This window comes from the organism of the source record quoted next, unplaced genomic scaffold (genome assembly GCF_019419815.1).
Source record: "Pyrus x bretschneideri cultivar Hongxiangsu unplaced genomic scaffold, Pyrus_bretschneideri_v1 Contig10, whole genome shotgun sequence".
NCBI classification, from domain to species: Eukaryota; Viridiplantae; Streptophyta; class Magnoliopsida; order Rosales; family Rosaceae; genus Pyrus; species Pyrus x bretschneideri.
In genome coordinates this window covers 8,914,400-8,934,702 of record NW_025999391.1, presented here as the reverse complement: position 1 = coordinate 8,934,702, position 20,303 = coordinate 8,914,400, and the positions used below count along the sequence as shown (strand labels likewise).

General features: G+C 36.7%; 1 protein-coding gene across 2 annotated transcripts; it reads right to left on the bottom strand.

The window, feature by feature from the left end:
- Positions 1 to 16,858: 16,858 nt before the first annotated feature.
- On the bottom strand, positions 16,859 to 20,072 carry LOC103934397 (B3 domain-containing transcription factor VRN1). 2 transcript variants are annotated; one of them, XM_009344139.3, is made up of 5 exons: positions 19,717 to 20,072; positions 17,912 to 18,449; positions 17,768 to 17,824; positions 17,488 to 17,687; positions 16,859 to 17,396 (listed from the first exon to the last, which is right to left on the bottom strand). In XM_009344139.3, the coding sequence occupies exons 1-5, from the start codon at positions 19,780 to 19,782 to the stop codon at positions 17,103 to 17,105; spliced, it is 1,155 nt and encodes a 384-aa protein (XP_009342414.2). In that variant the 5' UTR covers positions 19,783 to 20,072; the 3' UTR covers positions 16,859 to 17,102. The 2 variants fall into 2 exon arrangements, with proteins under 2 accessions (XP_009342414.2, XP_018499806.2); XM_018644290.2 differs by having other exon boundaries at positions 17,768 to 18,449; positions 19,717 to 20,071.
- Between the last annotated feature and the right edge of the window lie 231 nt (positions 20,073 to 20,303).

The window sequence follows — 20,303 nt, the reverse complement described above, 5'->3', positions numbered from 1 at the left end:
CAAGTGTGCCTATGTTCTCGGGGTAGCAGTACTACTTTATTTCATTATGAGAAATAATAAGAGTACAAAGATAACTCTCACTATTTTCTCTCTTCTTTCTAGCCCAGCTCACTGGTATTTTCTTCTATATGGCTATTCTTTCTTTTCTTCCTTTCCTCTCTCTTCTTTTCTTTTCTCTCTTTTTTCCTTCCTCCATATGCTCTCATTCTATAGGCAAAAGATTACTGTAACAACACTATTTGCTTTACAAACTTTTTTCGTATGAATAATAACCCATCTGATTTTTCTTTTGATGAATAGTAACAAACTATTCATGTGGCCCAACCACATATTACATTACAACACTCCCCCTTGAATGGCCATAAGTCAATTTCGGTTGCCTCATTAAAACATTGATCTGTTTTGGATGCTCCCTCTGATAAGTATCTCCCCTTGATTTCAAATTCTTCAATTTGACTGATTACTAAATTGATGTAATCTGATACTGTGCATGATAGTTAGAGTGTTTGCTTCTAAAGGTGATTCACATGTGCTCCAAATTTAAATGGGCCGTAAGTATTAGCCAAATACATTCATGACTAGCTTCATGGAGATATGTATTCATGGGTGATATAAAGATGCATCAATGAATCCTTACTTCCTTGATTGTTGCAGAGTCAATTTATTTCCATATGTAAATACAAATCCTTTCTCAAAGCAATTTGTATGTAGTCTAGAGAGTTATTCAAGTTTTGCTTGCCCAATAAGACCATGGCTATTAGTGAATTCTTTGTAATAGAACAAGCACATGTCTATAATTTCCTGGAGATATCAATAAATAAACTTTATTTCATTGCAATAATTATTTGTTGGTATTATGCTCCACAGGAAGTGTAACATCTTATTCAAAGTATTGTTTGAATACAGTAAGGCACATACTTCACTAAGATATGGTACTCCTAGACCAAATATCAATTCATCATTTCCCTCACGAGGGTGAATGATTTTTCTTAGTGTCTAAATATTAATTAACCACTTAAGTGTTCAACTCTTGATCTTCAATCCATATGGTTCTTCAATACCGTAAACATTGTGGATAAGATTTGTGTTGGCATATTGTTCAATCAGCAGCTTGAGACAATATTCATTTCAACACTTTATAATCTTTCTAAACGGTTTAGGAGTCCCATTCTAATATTATCATCTCTTGCAAGAAATTTAGTATCTTGCAACAACATCATCATAATGATAGTACTCACTAAGGCAATTTATACTATCTATTGGTATTGAGTACCTAATTTATGCTTTACCCTTTTAGGGCTTACTTCAAGCAATTTGAATCCTTCAAGGATTTTCTACGCTTCATGACACATTCTCTTTTGCAATTTATACAGAGCAACTTCATTCCATGTATACTTAAGGGATATACTTATGGAGATATACTTTAGGCATCTCATAAAGTTTCGTGTAATAGATAATTTTCCATTTAAATGAACAAGTTCCACAATGAGAAACCATGTTTCTAGGAGTATATCACAATTTCAGGTTTCAACTAGGAACCTTGTGTTATATCATGTGAGTGCAGTTCATTGTATTACAAATGTCCAGATGTAACTTTCTGGGTTTAACAACAGTTGAAGATGACTACTTGAGAGCAATGCAAGGTAAACAACCAGGCAAAGGCTCCAGCCAATCAGTTCTAGACCAGAAGTTTGATTTCAGGTTCCGATTTATTGCTTTCTTTCTCCTTGTCTTGCAGGTAAGAGCAAAGGCAAAGAAAAAGACAGAGAAAGAGCATGATATGATATACTCTTAGTCTCGACCCTGATGATATGAGATACTTTTGCTCTTGAAGAAAAACAGTAGAAGACTTGAATATTGATGTAGAACTTCTCGATCAAAAATATTTTCTTATTGAGAAAATGAATTTGGCATTTTGAGGAACTTGGTTGAAAAGGTATTCTCAGAGATAAAGAAGACTGAATTTGTTGAGAAGTTTAGTTGCAGATGCATTCTCGGCAAGAAAGATGAGTTAGGCGTTTTGGAGCTGTGCTTTGCCATGGAGGACGAAGGTCGACATATATAAGGATTTCCCAATAGCAGGTAGTGGTGCGGTTGTGACCTTGTCACCCACGCTTGTCGGCAATAGTGGTGTAGTTGGAATAGTGAACTTTACGCATTTTAACTTTGCCAGAGACATTTTGATAAAGTTGTCCTTGATATCTAGAAAGCTGAGATTGCGTCTGAGAAAATGTTGATGAACTTTATGCAGGAAAATTCAGCTTTTGAAATTTAGAGAACAATGTCTTTTTTATTTTTGAACAAGTGGCCGTGTTGCCTCTCCTTTTATAGAGGTATCAATTGTATCCAAAATGCACACTTTGAAGATTGCCCACTTGTGAAAATTGTCTCTGTTGTATTTTTGAGATTTCACTATATCTAATCCTTTTCTTTCATCATTTTTGAAAATGGCTTGCCCATCTAAACTTTGTTTAGATTTGAGTCTTGAGGGAGATGCACACGTCCTGCTTCAGGATAATATATGGCTCCCATCATTCTTATCTTCTAATGGCCTTTTTACAGTTGGAGACTCTGTGATGAAGAATGATATAATAGTTACAGTAGTAGCTAAGAACCTTCTCACTCCTAGAGATGAAAGAATACTTTCAAAGAGGTTTGATGAATTGGCTGTTCAGGACTCTTTGGCTTTCAGTGTTCAATGTGCTGGTTCTGTATCCAACATGGGCCAATGCCTACTAGCTCGAACTTGCCAAGTCGAAACATTAATGGATGAGATGGTAAGTCTTAGACAAGAGATCAGAAGGCTCAAGTACGAGAATAAATAGTTGCACAAACTTGCAAATATTTACTCGACAAGCATGAAAAAAAAGCTTGACCAACTGTAGGAATTCGAAAGTCGGATTCAAAGTGATCACCAAATATTCGTGGTTAGATTTTGAAGGCAACTGGTGCCTTGCCTTTTTGGTGTTTTGCCAAGTACTGGGGTGTCACATGATTAATCTCTAGTGCTTCCCCCTTCTAGGGTATTGTCAAGTATTGAGGTTTCACGTGATCTAGGGTACTGGCATTATGAATTCATGAAACTATCTCTTGTGTAAGATGTCAATGGTCACAAAATCGAGTTTTGCTAAGTTCACCATTTTCTTAACATTATTCATATTTTGAACTTCAGGTCAAAACCTTATTCATATGTACTCGAAATTTATTCTCAATATCGACATCGTTAGAACCTTTAAGTTAATATTTTTGGAATTCATGCCCATATTGAATCTGTACATGGATTAAAAAAAAAAAAACTTATAGTCCTCATTTACATGAATCAAGGAACTTTTTGCCCCCATTTAATAGTTTGCGAAATGAGACGCTTACGGCCGTAATTTTAATTTAGTTAAGGAACTGCTACTTTCTCAGTTGATTCAAAACCTTCAGGTTTTAATTTTGATCAAGGAACTTCGGGTCATTATTATACTCATCATAACAAAATGTAGCACAATAAGTAAATTAAAGCAATAAGTGGTAATTTCAGCCATGATAAATAAGTTGCTGTTAAGTAAATAAAGTTTGTGACAAAGGCTTTGATTCATGACCATTCAACACACACCCCGACTCGGAATGTCCACTAGGACCCCAAATCAAGCTGTGCTGGCCGAAACCAGGAAGGTGATGAAGCCATAAAGTTTGATAATGTATAAATGTGAATAAATTAAAATATGAAATTGCCTAAGTACACGAGTGCGCAATGAGCGGGTCTGGACCCATTTCACGCGTGATATAGAGCATAGTATAGTACAGTAAGGTAAGATAATGATTATACCATCATAAAAAGACATCTGTACTGAAAAGTGCCACGAATCCTCGTCGATACGGAACTCTACTACTAGAACCTAGAGGGGTGCAGAAATAGAAAGTGTGAGTGAGTGAAAAAAAACTTTTTAAACCAATTTCAATCACCAAAGGCAGTAGCCTCTTGCTGTAACACCTATGTATTTCTCAAAAAATAGAATACATATCTATCTCAATCCCAAACACGGCATAACAAGGTCCACATGAATATCATGCCATAGATCTTAATAAACATATATATCTCAACAAGAATAAGTAACCCAGATGAAATAAATCAATATGAAATAGTATATCAGCCGGATCCACCTATTATGGCCAGTACGGTTGAATCAATAGCTCATCAACATACTAGTTGGAGTCACCTCACGCGACTTGTACGACTTATCCATATCTCAGTAATCAATGCTAGCACATAAATCGGAGTCACCTATAGTGACCTGTAAAACTTAATCAATATCCCATCACATATCTCATCAATCAATGCTAGCATATAAGTCGAAGTCACCTATAGTGACCTGTACGACTTAATCAATATCTCATCACATATCTCATCAATCAATGCTAGCATATAAGTCGAAGTCACCTATAGTGACTTGTACGACTTATTCATAACTCATCAAACATGCCTGCACACGAGTCGGAACCACCCCTAGTGGTCTGTACGACAAGACTGGGTGTAAATAAATACGCCCAAGTGCTACGATCACGTGAAGACTGTGCGAATAATCGCGGGTCACCTATGAGAAAATAAATATGCCCTGGCCACGGGCGGGAGCACTAACACCGGGGTGTAGGTTTATGAGCTTTCAATGCATCTCAATATAACATGTACAACTCATGGGTAACCAGTACGACAGTGTCGGAGTTGCCTAAAACTTACATATAGTCATGCCATAACTCCATCATTTCAACTAAGACCATAAACTCACCTGAACTTACCTGTGCATCATGCGTTCATGTTTGCATTTCAGAGCGTTCACCTTTAATCATGTGCAAGTAACATACATATGGATATACCAGAATGTAAACCTGAAATTCAACCATATCATCATATTTCCAAATATATAAACATATATACAAATGGCATAATATGCGTAAACTATAACACCCCACTCCCAAACTATTTACCTTCGGAAAATAATTATCGGTGATAAGCCCAACTAAACACTAGTTAAATTAACTATCATTCCTAACTATTTTTCACTTTAATATTATGATTCTTCACACATTAATTTATAACCAACATTTAACCACCAATAAATAAGGTTAAATCTCACATTTTCCATCAACTTCCTTCACATTGCTCAATTCCCCAAACAAGGCTTTTGTCTTGATTATTTAATCTGCTTTATTATATGGCTGCATCTAACGTCTCATTAGACTACCCACATACCCTAAACATGGATCAAGCCGTAGTTCACAATAATTATTTGTAGGTAACATGCATAAATCAATTTAGAAGCGTTTGTGGAACAATCAATTATATACATATGATAAAAAGGGAAAAGACCCACTCACCTAGAGTCCACGCTATGATTCTCTAGCACGCATATCAAGGCGTCCAAATGATTGGTGCCTACGGATAAGGCCAATTTGGCTTGGCAAGGCTTCAATTTCACAAAAACCCACAGGAATCCTAGTTTTTGGGTATATTCGATTCGACTCCATGGATGCTCCGACGCCCCTACCATTACTTGGGCTTTCTTCCTGAGGTTGAGGGGAGCTTATTGATAGTGAGAATTGGCTGAGTTAGCTTCACAATTTGTGAATTGCCGCCGAACGCCCACACGCACCACAGGTGCATTTCTCCCGAATCTAAGGCCAAATTGTATGAATTTAGGGATAGGAATGGTAGAGAGAATGCTAGGGAGGTGTTTCCAAGTGATGGTTTGGCTTAATTCACTGGAATGTGGCCGGGAAACCATTGGTTTCTATGGTTTTCGCTGGCCGGGTCACACAGGTCAAGGAAGACCCGTTTTCGGTTCCCTCATTTTCTTATTCTCTCATTTCCCTCCTGGTTCTTCTCTCCCATTCATCACTCTCCCTCTCTCCTCATTTCTTATTGGGCAGTGCCCATCTCCTTCCTCTACCTTTCTTTCATTGCCATCAGGCAGCCATCCTCCATTTCTTTCTTCTTCTTTTTCTTTTTATTAATCTCCCACAACCATTTTACATTAAAAATAATAATAATAAGAAATGAATAAGATAATAAATAATAATTCTTATCAACACACTTTTGGAATACGGTACGGTAATAGTTCATACACGTCATGAACTAACGATCAACAAAAATCAATACCCTCGCCTCTGGGGTATTCTCGTAAATTTCACATTTTAAGATTTCTAAAATAATAAAATTTGGGACAGGTTGTCACAATCTACCCACCTTAAAAAATTTTCGTCCCCAAAATTTAAAATCATTGTTATATAGCACTCGAAGATAGGAGTATAATATATATATATATATATATATGTAAAGCAAAAATCAAGTCAGAACATTTGTGCTAAAGAAAAAATGACACTCCGTCGCGGTTAGAATGTAATTATTCCTCTTTCATGCCCCCTAGCTCATACTATCTTCCTTCCTCGATAATATAGTGGTATAATGTGTCATCCCGGCTTGGATAAATTAGTGAGCTGCACTTCCAGAGTACTATTGACATTTCGCCAGCCAAGGAAGAGAAATTCACATTTTACAACCCTAACGGTCAACAGAATTAATCCTTACTAATCACATAGCCAAGAGAAAATATGCTCGTCATCAGTTTTGTTCGTAATATCAATTTCTAACAATGACCACCTATGACCCATGACAACCAAAACAACACATTTATAATTATACCCTTTCTCCATCAATTTTTTTTTCTTCCCATAAATCATAAAATTTCACTTCTCACACAACTGAAAATTTGTCATATTAAACAAACTCAAAATTTCATTCCATAATTTTACTCATATCCACCAATAAATAAATGAAGAAAACTTCATGGTTTTCCCACCATTTTAAATTATAATAACCAAATCATAACCTCATTTCATGATTTCCATTCTCACTCGATGAATTTTCATACAAAATTCTATTCCTGCTATTTGGAAAATTTACATCGTAGTTATTGGTAATCCTGCTTCCCATTACTTTAGGCAACATGAATACCATAAATTATGGCCATAACGATATTGGCACAATCAATTATCAAATTTCAAGCCATAACTATCGTGGCTAACAAAATACTAGAATTTCACGCCATAATTCATTGATGGCAAACCAAACCAATTAATTTTATAATTAAAAAAAAATTTCTCGTCCATTCTCCTTTTTAAGTGCAAAAACTCATTGGAAAATGTTTATATTAAGTGAACTCAAGATCTCATTCCATATTTTCATTCATGTTCATCCATAACCACATCATATAAATTAAAGAAGGTAGTCAGAAAAATATTTGCACAAACCAAATCAAAGCCTAAAATGAAAATGTACCTCGCCAAACATTCGTCGTGTCACAAATTCCGCTAATGAGTCCGAACCATAGCTAATTAGTAACTGTTGCCAAAAATGAGCGGTCTTGCCCACTTGTTAGTGAACCTAACAATTAGACCATTGAAATTTAAATCTGCAGCCCGTAACATCGATAACTTATCGTCATCTCAACAACTAGTGAGAAGTTCCTGAGGATACCAAAACATCATTTTGTTCCTCTTGAGCGAATATGCCTAAATTGTCTGATTCGTAACTCGATCACGATACCGTACTATCCCAAGGTGCACCAATTCGGTTGCTAAAAGTGTTTCGGCGTTCACATTCCCACAACTCAAAGTTGTTTAGAATTCTTTTTGGTAAGTCTGGTAAACTCGCAAAAAGATTATATTTCAATGGCTTCTTGCTAGCGTCAATATGAAAATGGCGCAAGCGCCTACCAAGTCGATCTATCATGAATTCCTCACTAACTGAGCGAGAAACCATGTCAAGAAGGTTAAAAGAATACTCGAGAATTTGAAGGTCAAAACAAGTTCATGAAATCTAAAGTACAAGATATCTGGACTAAATGTACAATTTCCATGTTTAAGTGGTCCTCCTGGACAATTTGTCCCAAGTCAAAAATAGAAAAGTAGAATTTAAGAATGAGCTAACAAGAATTCTTGATGATCGAAAAGTAACAACACAAGATATTAAAACTACCAAGGACCAAAAGTAATTTCCCAACATGTTCTTCTGTCGAGTGCTACCACTTTAACACCACATTACCACATGAGACATTTCTAGAGTCTAAACAAAAGTAGACTTCGCAAGAATTCAAATAAGTGATATTCTAACAAATACTATCAAGGAATCAAAACTAGCTGGGACTTCCAATCTCAAAAGGATCAACACTAACGGTGGAAGAATGGTGATGGAATTTGGTTGGTAAACTCTCCGGTGATACACAGTTATCAATACATTAACTTAGGCCATCAACTTGCCTCAAATCTACACATTTCTTCCACAAGGAATAACTTTGTTTTAATTCTAAGGACAAACGCCAAAATGATTTTCGAACATTAGACACAAAACCAAGAATGCTCACATCACACATGTGAAGAACACAATACTGCCCAACATATGCTCTGATACCAATTGACACACCTCGACCCAGAATGTCCACTAAGACCCCGAATCGAGCCGTGCTGGCCGACACCAGGAAGGTGACGAAGCCATAAAGTGTGATAATGTATAAAATGTGAATAAATAAAAATCTAAAATTGCCTAAGTACACAAGTGCACGATGAGTGGGTCTGACCCATTTCACGCGTGATATAGAGCATAGGTATAGTACAGTAAGGTAAGATAATGATTATACCATCATAAGAAGACATATGTATTGAAAAGTGCCACGAATCCTCATCGATACGGAACTCTGCTACTAGAACCTGGAGGGGTGCAAAAATAGAAAGTGTGAGTGAGTGAAACAAAACTTTTCAAACCAATTTCAATCACAAAAGGCAGTAGCCCCTCGCCGTAACACCTGTATATTTCTTAGAAAATAGAATACATATCTATCTCAATCCCAAACACAGCATAACAAAGTCCACATGAATATCATGCCATAGATCTCAATAAACATATATATCTCAACAAGAATAAGTAACCCAGATGAGATAAATCAATATGAAATAGTATATCAGCCGAATCCACCTATTGTGGCCTGTACGGCTGAATTAATAGCTCATCAACATACTAGCTAGAGTCACCTCACGTGACCTGTACAACTTATCCATATCTCATTAATCAATGCTAGCACATAAGTCGGAGTCACCTATAGTGACCTGTACGACATAATCAATATTTCATCACATATCTCATCCATCAATGTTAGCATATAAGTCGGAGTCACCTATAACGACCTATATGACTTAATCAATATCTCATCACATATCTCATCAATCAATGCTAGCATATAAGTTGAAGTCACCTATAATGACCTGTACGACTTAATCAATATCTCATCATATATCTCATCAATCAATGCTAGCATATAAGTCGGAGTCACCTATAGTGACCTGTACGACTTATCCATAGCTCATTAAACATGTCTGCACACGAGTCGGAACCACCTCTAGTAGTATGTATGACAAGACTGGGTGTAAATAAATACGCTCAAGTGCTACGATCACGTGAAGACTGTGCGAATAATCACGGGTCACCTACGAGTCGGAACCACCTATAGTGGTTTGTACGATAGGACTGTGCACCTACCTTAGATCCAAGGTGAGCGTAAGGTGCGGGAAGTGAACATCACGTGAAGGACTGTGCCCTGGCCACAGGCAGGATCACTAACACCGAGGTGCAGGTTTATGAGCTCTCAATGCATCTTAATATAACATGTACAACTCATGGGCAACCAGTACGACAATGTCGGAGTTGCCTAAAACTTACATGTAGTCATGCCATAACTCCATCATTTCAACTAATACCATAAACTCACCTGAACTTACCTGTGCATCCTGCGTTCACCTTTACACTGCAGAGCGTTCACCTTTAATTATGTGCAAGTAACATACATATGGATATACCAAAATGTAAATCTAAAATTCAACCATATCATCATATTTCCAAATATATAAACATATATACAAATGGCATAATATGCGTAAGCTGTAACACCCCACCCCACTCCCAAACTATTTACCTTCGGAAAATAATTATCGGTGATAAGCCCAACTAAACACTAGTTAAATTAACTATCATTCCTAACTATTTTTCACTTCAATATTACAATTCTTCACACATTAATTTATAACCAACATTTAACCACCAATAAATAAGGTTAAATCTCACATTTTCCATCAACTTCCTTCACGTTGCTTAATTCCCCAAACAAGGCTTTTGTCTTGATTATTTAATCTGCTTTATTATATGGTTGCATCTAACGTCTCGTTAGACTTCCTACATACCCTAAACGGGGATCAAACCAATTGTAGTTCACAATAATTATTTGTAGGTAACATGCATAAATCAATTTAGAAGCGTTTGTGGAACAATCAATTATATACATATGATAAAAAGGGAAAAGACCCACTCACCTGGAGTCCACGCTATGATTCTCTAGCATGCACATCGAGGCGTCCGAACGATTGGTGCCTGCGGCTAAGGCCAATTTGGCTTGGAAAGGCTCCAATTTCACGAAAACCCACTTGAACCCTAGTTTTTGGGTATATTCGATTCGACTCCATGGATGCTCTGACGCCCCTACAATCACTTGGGCTTTCTTCCTGAAGTTGAGGGGAGCCTATTGGTAGTGACAATTGGCTGAGTTAGCTTCATGATTTGTGGATTGCCGCTGAACACCCACACTCACCACCGATGCATTTCTCCTGAATCTAATGCCAAATTGTATGAATTTAGGGGTAGGAATGTTAGAAAGAAGGCTAGGGAGATTTTTCTAGGTGATGGTTTGGCTTAATTCACCGGAATTTGGCCGGGAATCCGTTGGTTTCTATGGTTTCCGCTGGCTAGGTCACACAGGTTAAGGAAGACCCATTTTGGGTTCCCTCCTGGTTCTTCTCTCCTTTCCCTCCTGGTTCTTCTCTCCCATTCATCACTCTCCCTCTCTCCTCATTTCTGATTAGGTAGTGCCCATCTCCTTCCTCTCCCTCTCTTTCGCTGGTATCAGGCAACCATCCTCCCTTTCTTTCTTCTTCTTTTTCTTTTTTATTAATCTCCCACAACCGTTTTACATAAAAATAATAATAATAAGAAATGAATAAGATAATAAATAATAATTCTTACCAACGCACTTTTGGAATACGGTAAGGTAATAATAGTTCATACGCGTCATGAACTAACGATCAACGGAAATCAATACCCTCACCTCTAGGGTATTCTCATAAATTTCACATCTTAAGATTTCTAAAATAATAAAATTTGGGGCGGGTTGTCACAATTCACATAAATATCAAAGCTTAAAGCAAAGGATAATAACTCCACCCACTGTAAATAAATTGCTTTAAATAAATAAAAGTTGTGATTTGACTTTAAACCAACACTATTCACATAAATATGTCAAAATAGAAAAGGCAATAATTAAGTCTCCATCTTTTGGTTTTTCTTCTTGGGTGCAACACACCATTCCAAAAGTCTGGCCCCATTTCCCCTTTTTTATTCTTTCACACATGAATGATCGATCATTCACTTTTTTCTTTCTTTTTCTGTGCACAACTAGAACCACCTCTCTCCCACTGGCTCGCATTTTGCACACAGTAGAGGAAGAAGAAGCAACATCCGCAGCAGAGCCAGAAGAAACAGAGGCAGAGGAAGCTGATACAAATAGAGCAAAGGAAATGAAGCCGAAGAAAAGGAGGGTAACCCAATTGAGCTCGAGGGTATTCCAATGACCTTAACAGATATTAACTTGAAATTATAATTATTTAAAAAATATTGTTTACATGATGAAAATGTCCCTGGATTATTTGATGTATTATTTTGAACTTCTTTTGATTTTTTTTTTTGTTTTGAGGGCATTTGTGTCTAAAAATTTTGTCGAAGCCAATGACACCAAATTACTGTTCATCCCACTGCTGGCTTTATATATAATAGATTTATTTATTTAGGTATGATAATGGGCTTTAAGCCCTTTGGTCAAAAAAGGTAATCCCAAAATTGGGGGTCGCTAGTGGGATACAGGAATTTTCCAGCAGAGCAAAACTAGAAAAAATCTTTGTCCTCGTCGATCTCTTCACACAAAAAAAAAAAAAAAAAAAAAAGAGGTGATAACGCTTCCCACGTTGTATATTAGACGGGAAATCACAAATTTGGGGACGACGAAGATGTTGGCATCTACCAGAGGGCTGCAATGCCATCAAAAGACGGTGGCCTTAGGCGCCAGGCTGAGCAGCATAAAACTTAAAGCTAAAATTACTGTGGGTCCTCAAGATCCGTCAAGAACGATGCGATATGGGTTTCCAAATCCGATAAGATTCTTCTGGATCTCTAGAAACCAATTTTCAGGTATGAGTTATCTCATGACGACTACAGGTCGTTGTAAATTTCAATTCTTATCGGAATTTGGTGGGGTGCTTTTGGGGCGGTGGGAGAGACGAAAAATAGATGAAAAAAATGGACATACCTAAGAACGATGTCATCTTGAACCATTGTTTTGGGTCTGGATTCTATGTAGCGTTTTCCACTTAGGCAAGAGCTTTTCGTGCTGATAACATGTTGTAAAATTGACGGTATGTGTGCAGTGGAACATAAAGTAAATAAGACACAATATTATGAGGTTCGGTAAGTGTGTCTACTTCATCGGGGCAACAGTAGTACTTTCTTTCATTATGTGAAATAATAGGAGTACAAAAATAACTCTTACTATTTTCTCTCTTTTCTCTATCCCAGCTCACTGATATTTTCTTTTGTATCTCTCTTCTTTCTCTTCTTCCTCTCCTCTGTCTTCTTTTCTTTTTCTCTTTTTTTTCCTTCCTCCGTATGCTCTCATTCTCTAGTCAAAAAATCACTGTAGCAACATTATTTGCTTTACTAACTTTCTTTGTATGAATAATTATATTCCAACATAATGGAGATTAGTGACGAACTATTCATGTGGTCCATCTACGTATTACATTACAACATAATGGAGTTTTTTGTAACTCTATGGCTTTCCTGTTTTTCTCCTTTTATATTTCTCAGCAAACCAATCATAAAAATCTAATGAATCCCCCGAAGAAGTGCATGGAACTTTACCAGTTACTTATTTTTAAAGAGCAAAAGGTAGAATTCGCACAATCTTCGAGAAATATTGGCTGCTGGAAGATTTCCTAACAAAGGTTTCTTGCAATTTTTGGCAGGCGGCGAAAATCAGAATACAACCAATTGAAACTTGAGTTTTGAAAGTTTATTTATGTTATTAAGAAGGTAATAGCAGATTGAAACTCTTACCAACCTTGTCTAAATATGCATTTTCTCCAAATACCTACTCAATTACTTATTTCCCAAACTAATGAAAATTGAACAGTACCGTGGATTTTTCGTTAAAACTCCCAATAAAAAAAGCTAAAACACCTACAAACCATTTATTTTCCAAAATAGTAAGGGTCAAGACAAAATAAAAACATTGGGTTCGGGATCATGTGAACTCAATGACCCCAATGTGGCTCCGCTACCAGCCCCTATAGGCCTTAACTACTGTCAATTTTTTTTTTTTTTAAAAAACAAAATTCTTTTAAAGATTGGTTTATAGGTTGATAAATTTCAACAACTTGACATATTGTAATTAACTTGCAGAACAATTAATATGTCTATGTATGTATCCTCAATTACTATCAGTTTAAAACACACAAAAATATTCACTTCAAATCTAGATCACCTCTTGCCCTAAACCCTAAATCCTAAATATCACCTTCCAAAGTTTTTCTTGGAATGAATACCACTTTTTGAAGGAAATTTCTTTAATACTATGTATCATTGAAAGAAATAAAAAAAAAAAATGAATGAACGAGATTGATAATGAAATTTGGAGAGAAAAAAAAGATTGATAATGAAAAATGTACAAATTGTAGAAACCAAATTTAACATCTAAGAACACTAGTAGAATGAAACCACACCCATTTTTAAAACAACGTCGCTTGTTTAAAAAAGGGCTGCATGTGAAATATCTTATGTCTAGGCTTGATGTAAGATCCCACATCGTCCAAGGGTGAGGATCCTGTAAGTCCTATATGTATATGCCCATCTCTACCTTGCATGAGGCATTTCGGGAGCTCACTAGCTTTGGGTTTCATCAGAACTCCGAAGTTAAGCAAGTTCATGCAAGAGCAATCTCAGGATGGGTGACCCACTTGGAAGTTTTCGTGTGAGTTCCCAAAAACAAAACCGTGAAGGCGTGGTCGGGGCCCAAAGTGGACAATATCGTGCTACGGTGGAGTCGAACCCGAGATGTGGTGGGGGCCCGGGCCGGGATGTGACAATTTGGTATCAGAGCCACTCTCTGGCCGGATGTGTGCTGATGAGAACGTCGGGCCCCTAAGAGGGGTGGATTGTAAGATCTCACCATATCACCAAGGCCGAATGTGTGCTGACGAGGACGTCGGACCCCTAAGGGGGGTGGATTGTAAGATCCCATATCACCAAGGGGTGAGGATCCTGTAAGCCTTATATGTATATTCTCATCTCTACCTAGTACAAGGCCTTTTGGGAGCTCACTGGCTTCGGGTTTTATCAGAACTTCGAAGTTCAGCGAGTTCGCGCGAGAATAATCCTAGGATGGAAGATCCACTGAGAAGTTCTTGTGTGAGTTCCCAGAAACAAAACCGTGAGGACGTGGTCAACACTAGAAGTTTTCTATTTCTCAACTTTCCAAAGCGGAATGTTGTATGCCCTATTCAAGTAAAGAATGTAAAAATGTTAATAAAATTGACCTAATTTATACTATAGTAAACGACCATAATCTTGCATTTCCACTTATTCGATTGCATGATGTATTATATTGATAGATTGTTAGATTGAAAGAATAATTCGTTCAAGTTTTTGTAAAACTATATTTCCCACCATCCAAACAAGTTGTCCCAATTTTGTTTTTTACTCCGCCAGTCCGTTCTGAAATGTGGACCGCCCTTGATATAAATAGTAAAATACGCAAAAATATAAAATGAATTTAACTAAAAGATAAACAACCACATGACATGATATTTTTTTTTTTTTATTTATTAAGAGAAGACAATTAGTAGCAAGTTATAGTTATTCAGCTAGTTCGGGTTTGAAGAAGGCTATTTAAGAATTTCACTTTATCAGTTGCCACAATCAAACAGATTCACAGCTTACAAAATATCGAACCGAAGATCTCTTGTTTATTCTTTAGAAAGCTGTTGTTTGCACTTTTCTACCGAATAAATTGTCGTGGTTCAGGACACGATATATTTGGGTGGAGAATTGGATCTATCCTTCGGCCTGTATGAAACAATTTGTATACGTACGTCTTATGTGTTTCCCTTCCCTCTCCCAATATTATATTTTTAGAGTTGTCAGAGGATTATATTTTTTAGTTGGCTAAATAACAATTGATTATAAGAATAATTAGAGAATTACTATTGTCAGCCATTGACGGAAGCAGGTCTCCCAGCCCATCAACGTATAAATTTTGAATGATTTCACCTACTCAAAATTCACATAAGATGCATCCTACTACTAAAATTCTGGTTTCTGCCACATATTTGTTCATCCACGCAAAAAGAATAAAGAAGTTTGGATATGAAAAAGTATGCTGACGAATTTGTATTGTTTCAAATCCCTATTCTTATCAAACACAAGAAAAACAAAAAATTTCCTACTTGAACAAAAAATCTTGTAGTTTTGCCGTCCACTTTGCGTTGGTGGGTAGTAGTTGCTTGCACAACTCAAATAGTTAATGTGAAAGAACATTTAAACTTCCAAATGTGATAAACCAATTTGGTCTAAAATATCATCTACAAATATGTGTTAGGTCAATTAGTCAATATAGCGTATTTTCGCTTTGCACCAGAGTCGGATCACTCCACATAGACTAAACTAGTTTAGTCTATAATTGACATAACATGACATGCACACATGACTATCACAATATGCATAAAAATAGTACAAAAATAGGATCTCCCTGGCATTTTCCTTGCTAGTATAAAGAAAAAATGATCATCTTGAGAAAAAAAATCACATTTAATGGCAAAGATGGTGTGCATCTTTTTTCTTTTAAATCATTTTCAATTGTCCCCAACTTCCCAAATACTACCAAATTCCATGAATTTGGAAAGTCATCAACTACTTCCCTTGATCTCTAATGAGGATTTGGATCCCATCCAGATTCAAATTGTAGGGATTCTAAAGATCGTCACATCTTATTCATTCATCATATATTGTGCAATCAGAAATCATTTTGAAATTTTTATTTAAAATTAAACACAAATAGTACCTAATAAAAACTGACCATACAATATTCGATAAACAATTAGAATATAAGTATCTTTAGAATTCTCACAAAGAGAATCCGAAAAGGATCCTCATTCCTCTACTGAGACATTGGAAAAAGTTGCCACCAAATAAAACTGCGCCGAAAGCAATAATACGTTGAGGTTTTTAATGAGGCTTCTTTTTACTTTTTCTTATTTCATTCAAGTCTTTGGGTCGCTCAGAGAATAGTGAGACTGTAAAGTGATACACAAATACAGCCTAATCCAGCCCAATGTGGCTTGGCTTCCATTAAAAAATTAAAATGATAGACAAAAAGATGGTGTTCAAATAGAATATTGTTATATAAAATTCAATGAGGATAAAGGCAACGCCATGAGCACTTGCACATCAACCTCGTAAAATAATTCAATAGGAATAGTAAACAAATCTGGCAGATGGAAGACATTATCGGAATTATGCATTGGTTGCAGGAGAGAATTTCTCGTAGGTTAGTTAAGCCAGTTGGCCAGAAACCGAATTCAATGCATTTTACCCGTAAGACGTAAGTACATAGAACGTAATGCCAGATGAAGTACCAATGACTAATAAGTGCATAGAAATATGAAGCAATAACGGCAGTTGACAACATAGCATTGAACAATCTATTTACAGTGCTAGCCAAGACTCGAAAATTTGTATTAAAACTCCTAAACAACAAAAAAAAGTTCGTAGTCATCCTGAAAGTTGGGTACTAAATAGATCTAAATACTTCCACATGAACAAATCAGATCACTACACAAAGAGAACAGAGATTCTTTGATGCAGTTTCGACATTCAAATTTACCAGAAAGGTACCCAGTAATTTCTAATCGGTTTAGCTGGGGGTGAGATGTCGCTTTTGAGGCTGGTTCACAAATCCTGCATCTTCAAGAACGCGAAATACAGTAACTTTCAGCACAATGTCCTTCATCTTGAGAAATTCAAAGACACAAACATCCCCCTCTCCCAGATTGTTATCCATCGTAAACTCATACCATCCCTGGCTTAATTTTGCTCTACCTCCTCTATAAAGGCATCGGACTGACCATTGTCTACCATCAGCGGACTGAAGTTTGATGAATCCTGAAACCCCATTTAAATTCTTTTCGGCAAAGCAGGATGGCAAATACTGCATGAGCAAAAAGTAATGTTAAGCCAAGACGTAACAATCTGAAATCAACAAGCAGAACCAATGTATCACATCATTATTGAAGACTCACCATTATACAACCTCTATATAGGTAGGATGGTCGAAGGACGACCCTGCAGAAAGGATTATCTGGCTCAAATGTTTTGGCTGCATTGATAGCCCTTTCTCTTTCTTCAGCTGTCATGGTTCTCTTCCTTGCAGATGCACTTTCATAAAACCGAAAGCGGATTTCCACTTCTTTTTCTTGTTTAGAAGAAGACTCCTGCACATCTGCACTCTCATAGAATTAAAAACGAGGTTCGCAATTCCCATTAACGATATGACAAACAGTATGAGTTCAGAGATCTTACCAGGATTAACCTTCCGCTTTTTTCTCATAGTCTTCTTTATGCTTCGTGTATCTTCACCTGGACTACGCAATTTGACTTCATCCACTGTCTTTTTAAGCTCTGTTACATTAAATTGAAGACCATTATCTCGAGTAGATTCATTACCTGCTTGTAGATCATCACCCTTCGACAGATGCAGGTTCCCAGCATCACTCCTGCTCATGCAATTCTTAGGTTTGGAACCATTAAACAAATTCTGCAGCGATGGAGTACAATTTTTCCCAGGCATCAGTTGATTTGCAGAGTCACCAAAGCGCTTGTCTCTCAAAGAATCGGTAACAATGGATGTAGGGGAGGAACCCAAGATTTCAACCGAGTCATCATCTTCCATTTCTTCAAAAACTTGATACCGGTAAACAGAACCTCCAGTACTACTGAGAGCAGTAGGTTGATAGTTAATCTCAGCAGTTTTCAAATTAAATATATGGACAGTGAAAGACGAACACCCTTCATATCTGAATGTTAAAAAGTATCCAACACGGATTGAATAATGTTCAATGAACTCCTGCCAACCACCGTGAAACCAAAACTTGTTATCAACCTTCTTTACTCCCACATGCCAAACACGACCATCAGGAACAGTGAGCTTAGCAGTGGTAGATAGCTCATTTCTGAATTTCTGGACAAAACTTTCCGGGATCCTCTACAATTACAAAATCAAGCAAGGGTTTTAGCTAGAATAAAACACCCACCATGCAAAGTTTCAGGTCCATGAAGGTGATTCTTAAACCAATCAGATAATTATATGAACAAAACTTACGTTATTTGTATGAAACAAATCTCATGTTGTTTCAGAGGCCTCCCAAAGGAATGAAGCAAGTAAACCACAAATTTTTTCGGAGACAAAAGTGACCAGAAAATAAAAGCAGAGGCAACTATTAAGAAGCATATCAATTTTTGATATGAGCCTAAACAATCAGACTGGAGAGACTAGAAATGGAGTAAGAACAACGCTATTACCACCATTCGGGAAATGAATTATAATTGTAAAATCCGATAAAAACTTCTTTATTTGCTGAGAATTCATAAATTCAAAGTTGCTAATGCACCGTTGCAACTTTTACCGATAGTAGAGCACTACAACTCTAATTTTGTTTCTTCAACGAATAGCAGAGATTAAGAAAAATAGTGGAAATCTCAAGCGATTTTTGGTCCTACCTAAAGTATAGTCCAAATAACTTTTATCTAGTTAAACAATTATACGTGCAACGGTGCAAGACTCCCTCTACCTCGACGAAAATTCCTACCAGGAATAAACAATCTATCATATATCATCCATTGGTGCCAGAAGATTTTCAAACTTAGAATAACATTCCATCTCCCTAAACGGAGCCAAACCGATATCAAATCTCATGTTTTCATTCCAGTAAGAAATAAAGTTAGCATCCATACTGAGCTGGCTTTTGATTATCTTCCTAACATTAGGAATCTCATGAACGAAATTTAAAATTAAAAAAAAATAATAATAAATAAAAAATCAGAGAAGTCAAATTTCGTTTTGAAAAATCTTATTAACCATTGACAATGTAACCAAACAAGTCTATCGGATTTCTATTAGAACACCCTTTGACGAAAAATTGAAGAAAATATCTAAACAACCTGGAATTACCATACAACCAAACCAAAGTTTCAACCTTTATGTTTTTACCCACCCACCAAAAAAAACACACACAAACTGGGAATTTGAAGGGTTTTTTCCTGTCTTAAATGGGTCTGCAAAATCCTCCAGAAACAGAAGAAATAAAACCCAATTTTGCATCTGGATTCCACACCCCCAGTTTTCTCAGCACACCAAACAAAGCAAGATTAAAATAACCCAAACATTAATCACTAATCAGCAGTTCAGCACAGAATTAAGAACAAAAAACCACAATTAAAAGGCTAAATATAAAGAGAGTAAGAGATTGTACCAGCTGCTTGGCTTGGAGAGTAGAGGACACAATCAGCTTGTGAAAATAAGGGGTCATCATTTTCATTTTTTTTTTTTGGGCTTTGGTCGCAGGAAGGCTTTTTTTTTTTTTTTTTTTTTTTTTTTTTTTGGGGGGGGGGGCGGGGGGCGGGTTGGTTTTGCAGGTTTTGGTCAGGAGAAAAGCATTGAAATTGTGTAGATTTTGCAGGGTGAGAGCGACTGACTGAGGAGTGAGGGAAGGCTGTTGTGTGAATCTGTGTCCTTTGTTTTCAGATCTGAGTTTTAACCCCTCCACAGAACCTACAGGCCTACACAAAAACACTTCTCCAAAAACAGGTCCTAGGAGTCAAACTCTCGTTTACCAACAAAAAAACACAAAAATAAAAACAAATAAGCCTCTGTGCAATTACGTATCTAATCTACTCTGCTCTGCTACTTGACCTAAACGTTGAACGAGTCCAAGCTGGGTCCATGTCCTTCGCCTGCCACAATCCATTTTGTGTACGGGTCGGGTTCCTCACAGCAAATTGAGTCTAACCCAACTATCATAAACTCGTCAACTTTCTTGCTTTTCCTTGTTTCCCTTTT

What these genes read in the sequence shown, in the direction of transcription:
- LOC103934397 (XM_018644290.2), bottom strand. Translation starts at nt 19,782, where the DNA reads ATGAAAATGATGACCCCTTATTTTCACAAGCTGATTGTGTCCTCTACT. An exon ending in CTCTCCAAGCCAAGCAGCTG is followed by an intron (nt 18,450 to 19,716) that starts GTACAATCTCTT and finishes TTGTAATTGTAG; the next exon opens with AGGATCCCGGAAAGTTTTGT. An exon ending in TATATAGAGGTTGTATAATG is followed by an intron (nt 17,397 to 17,487) that starts GTGAGTCTTCAA and finishes TTGCTCATGCAG; the next exon opens with TATTTGCCATCCTGCTTTGC.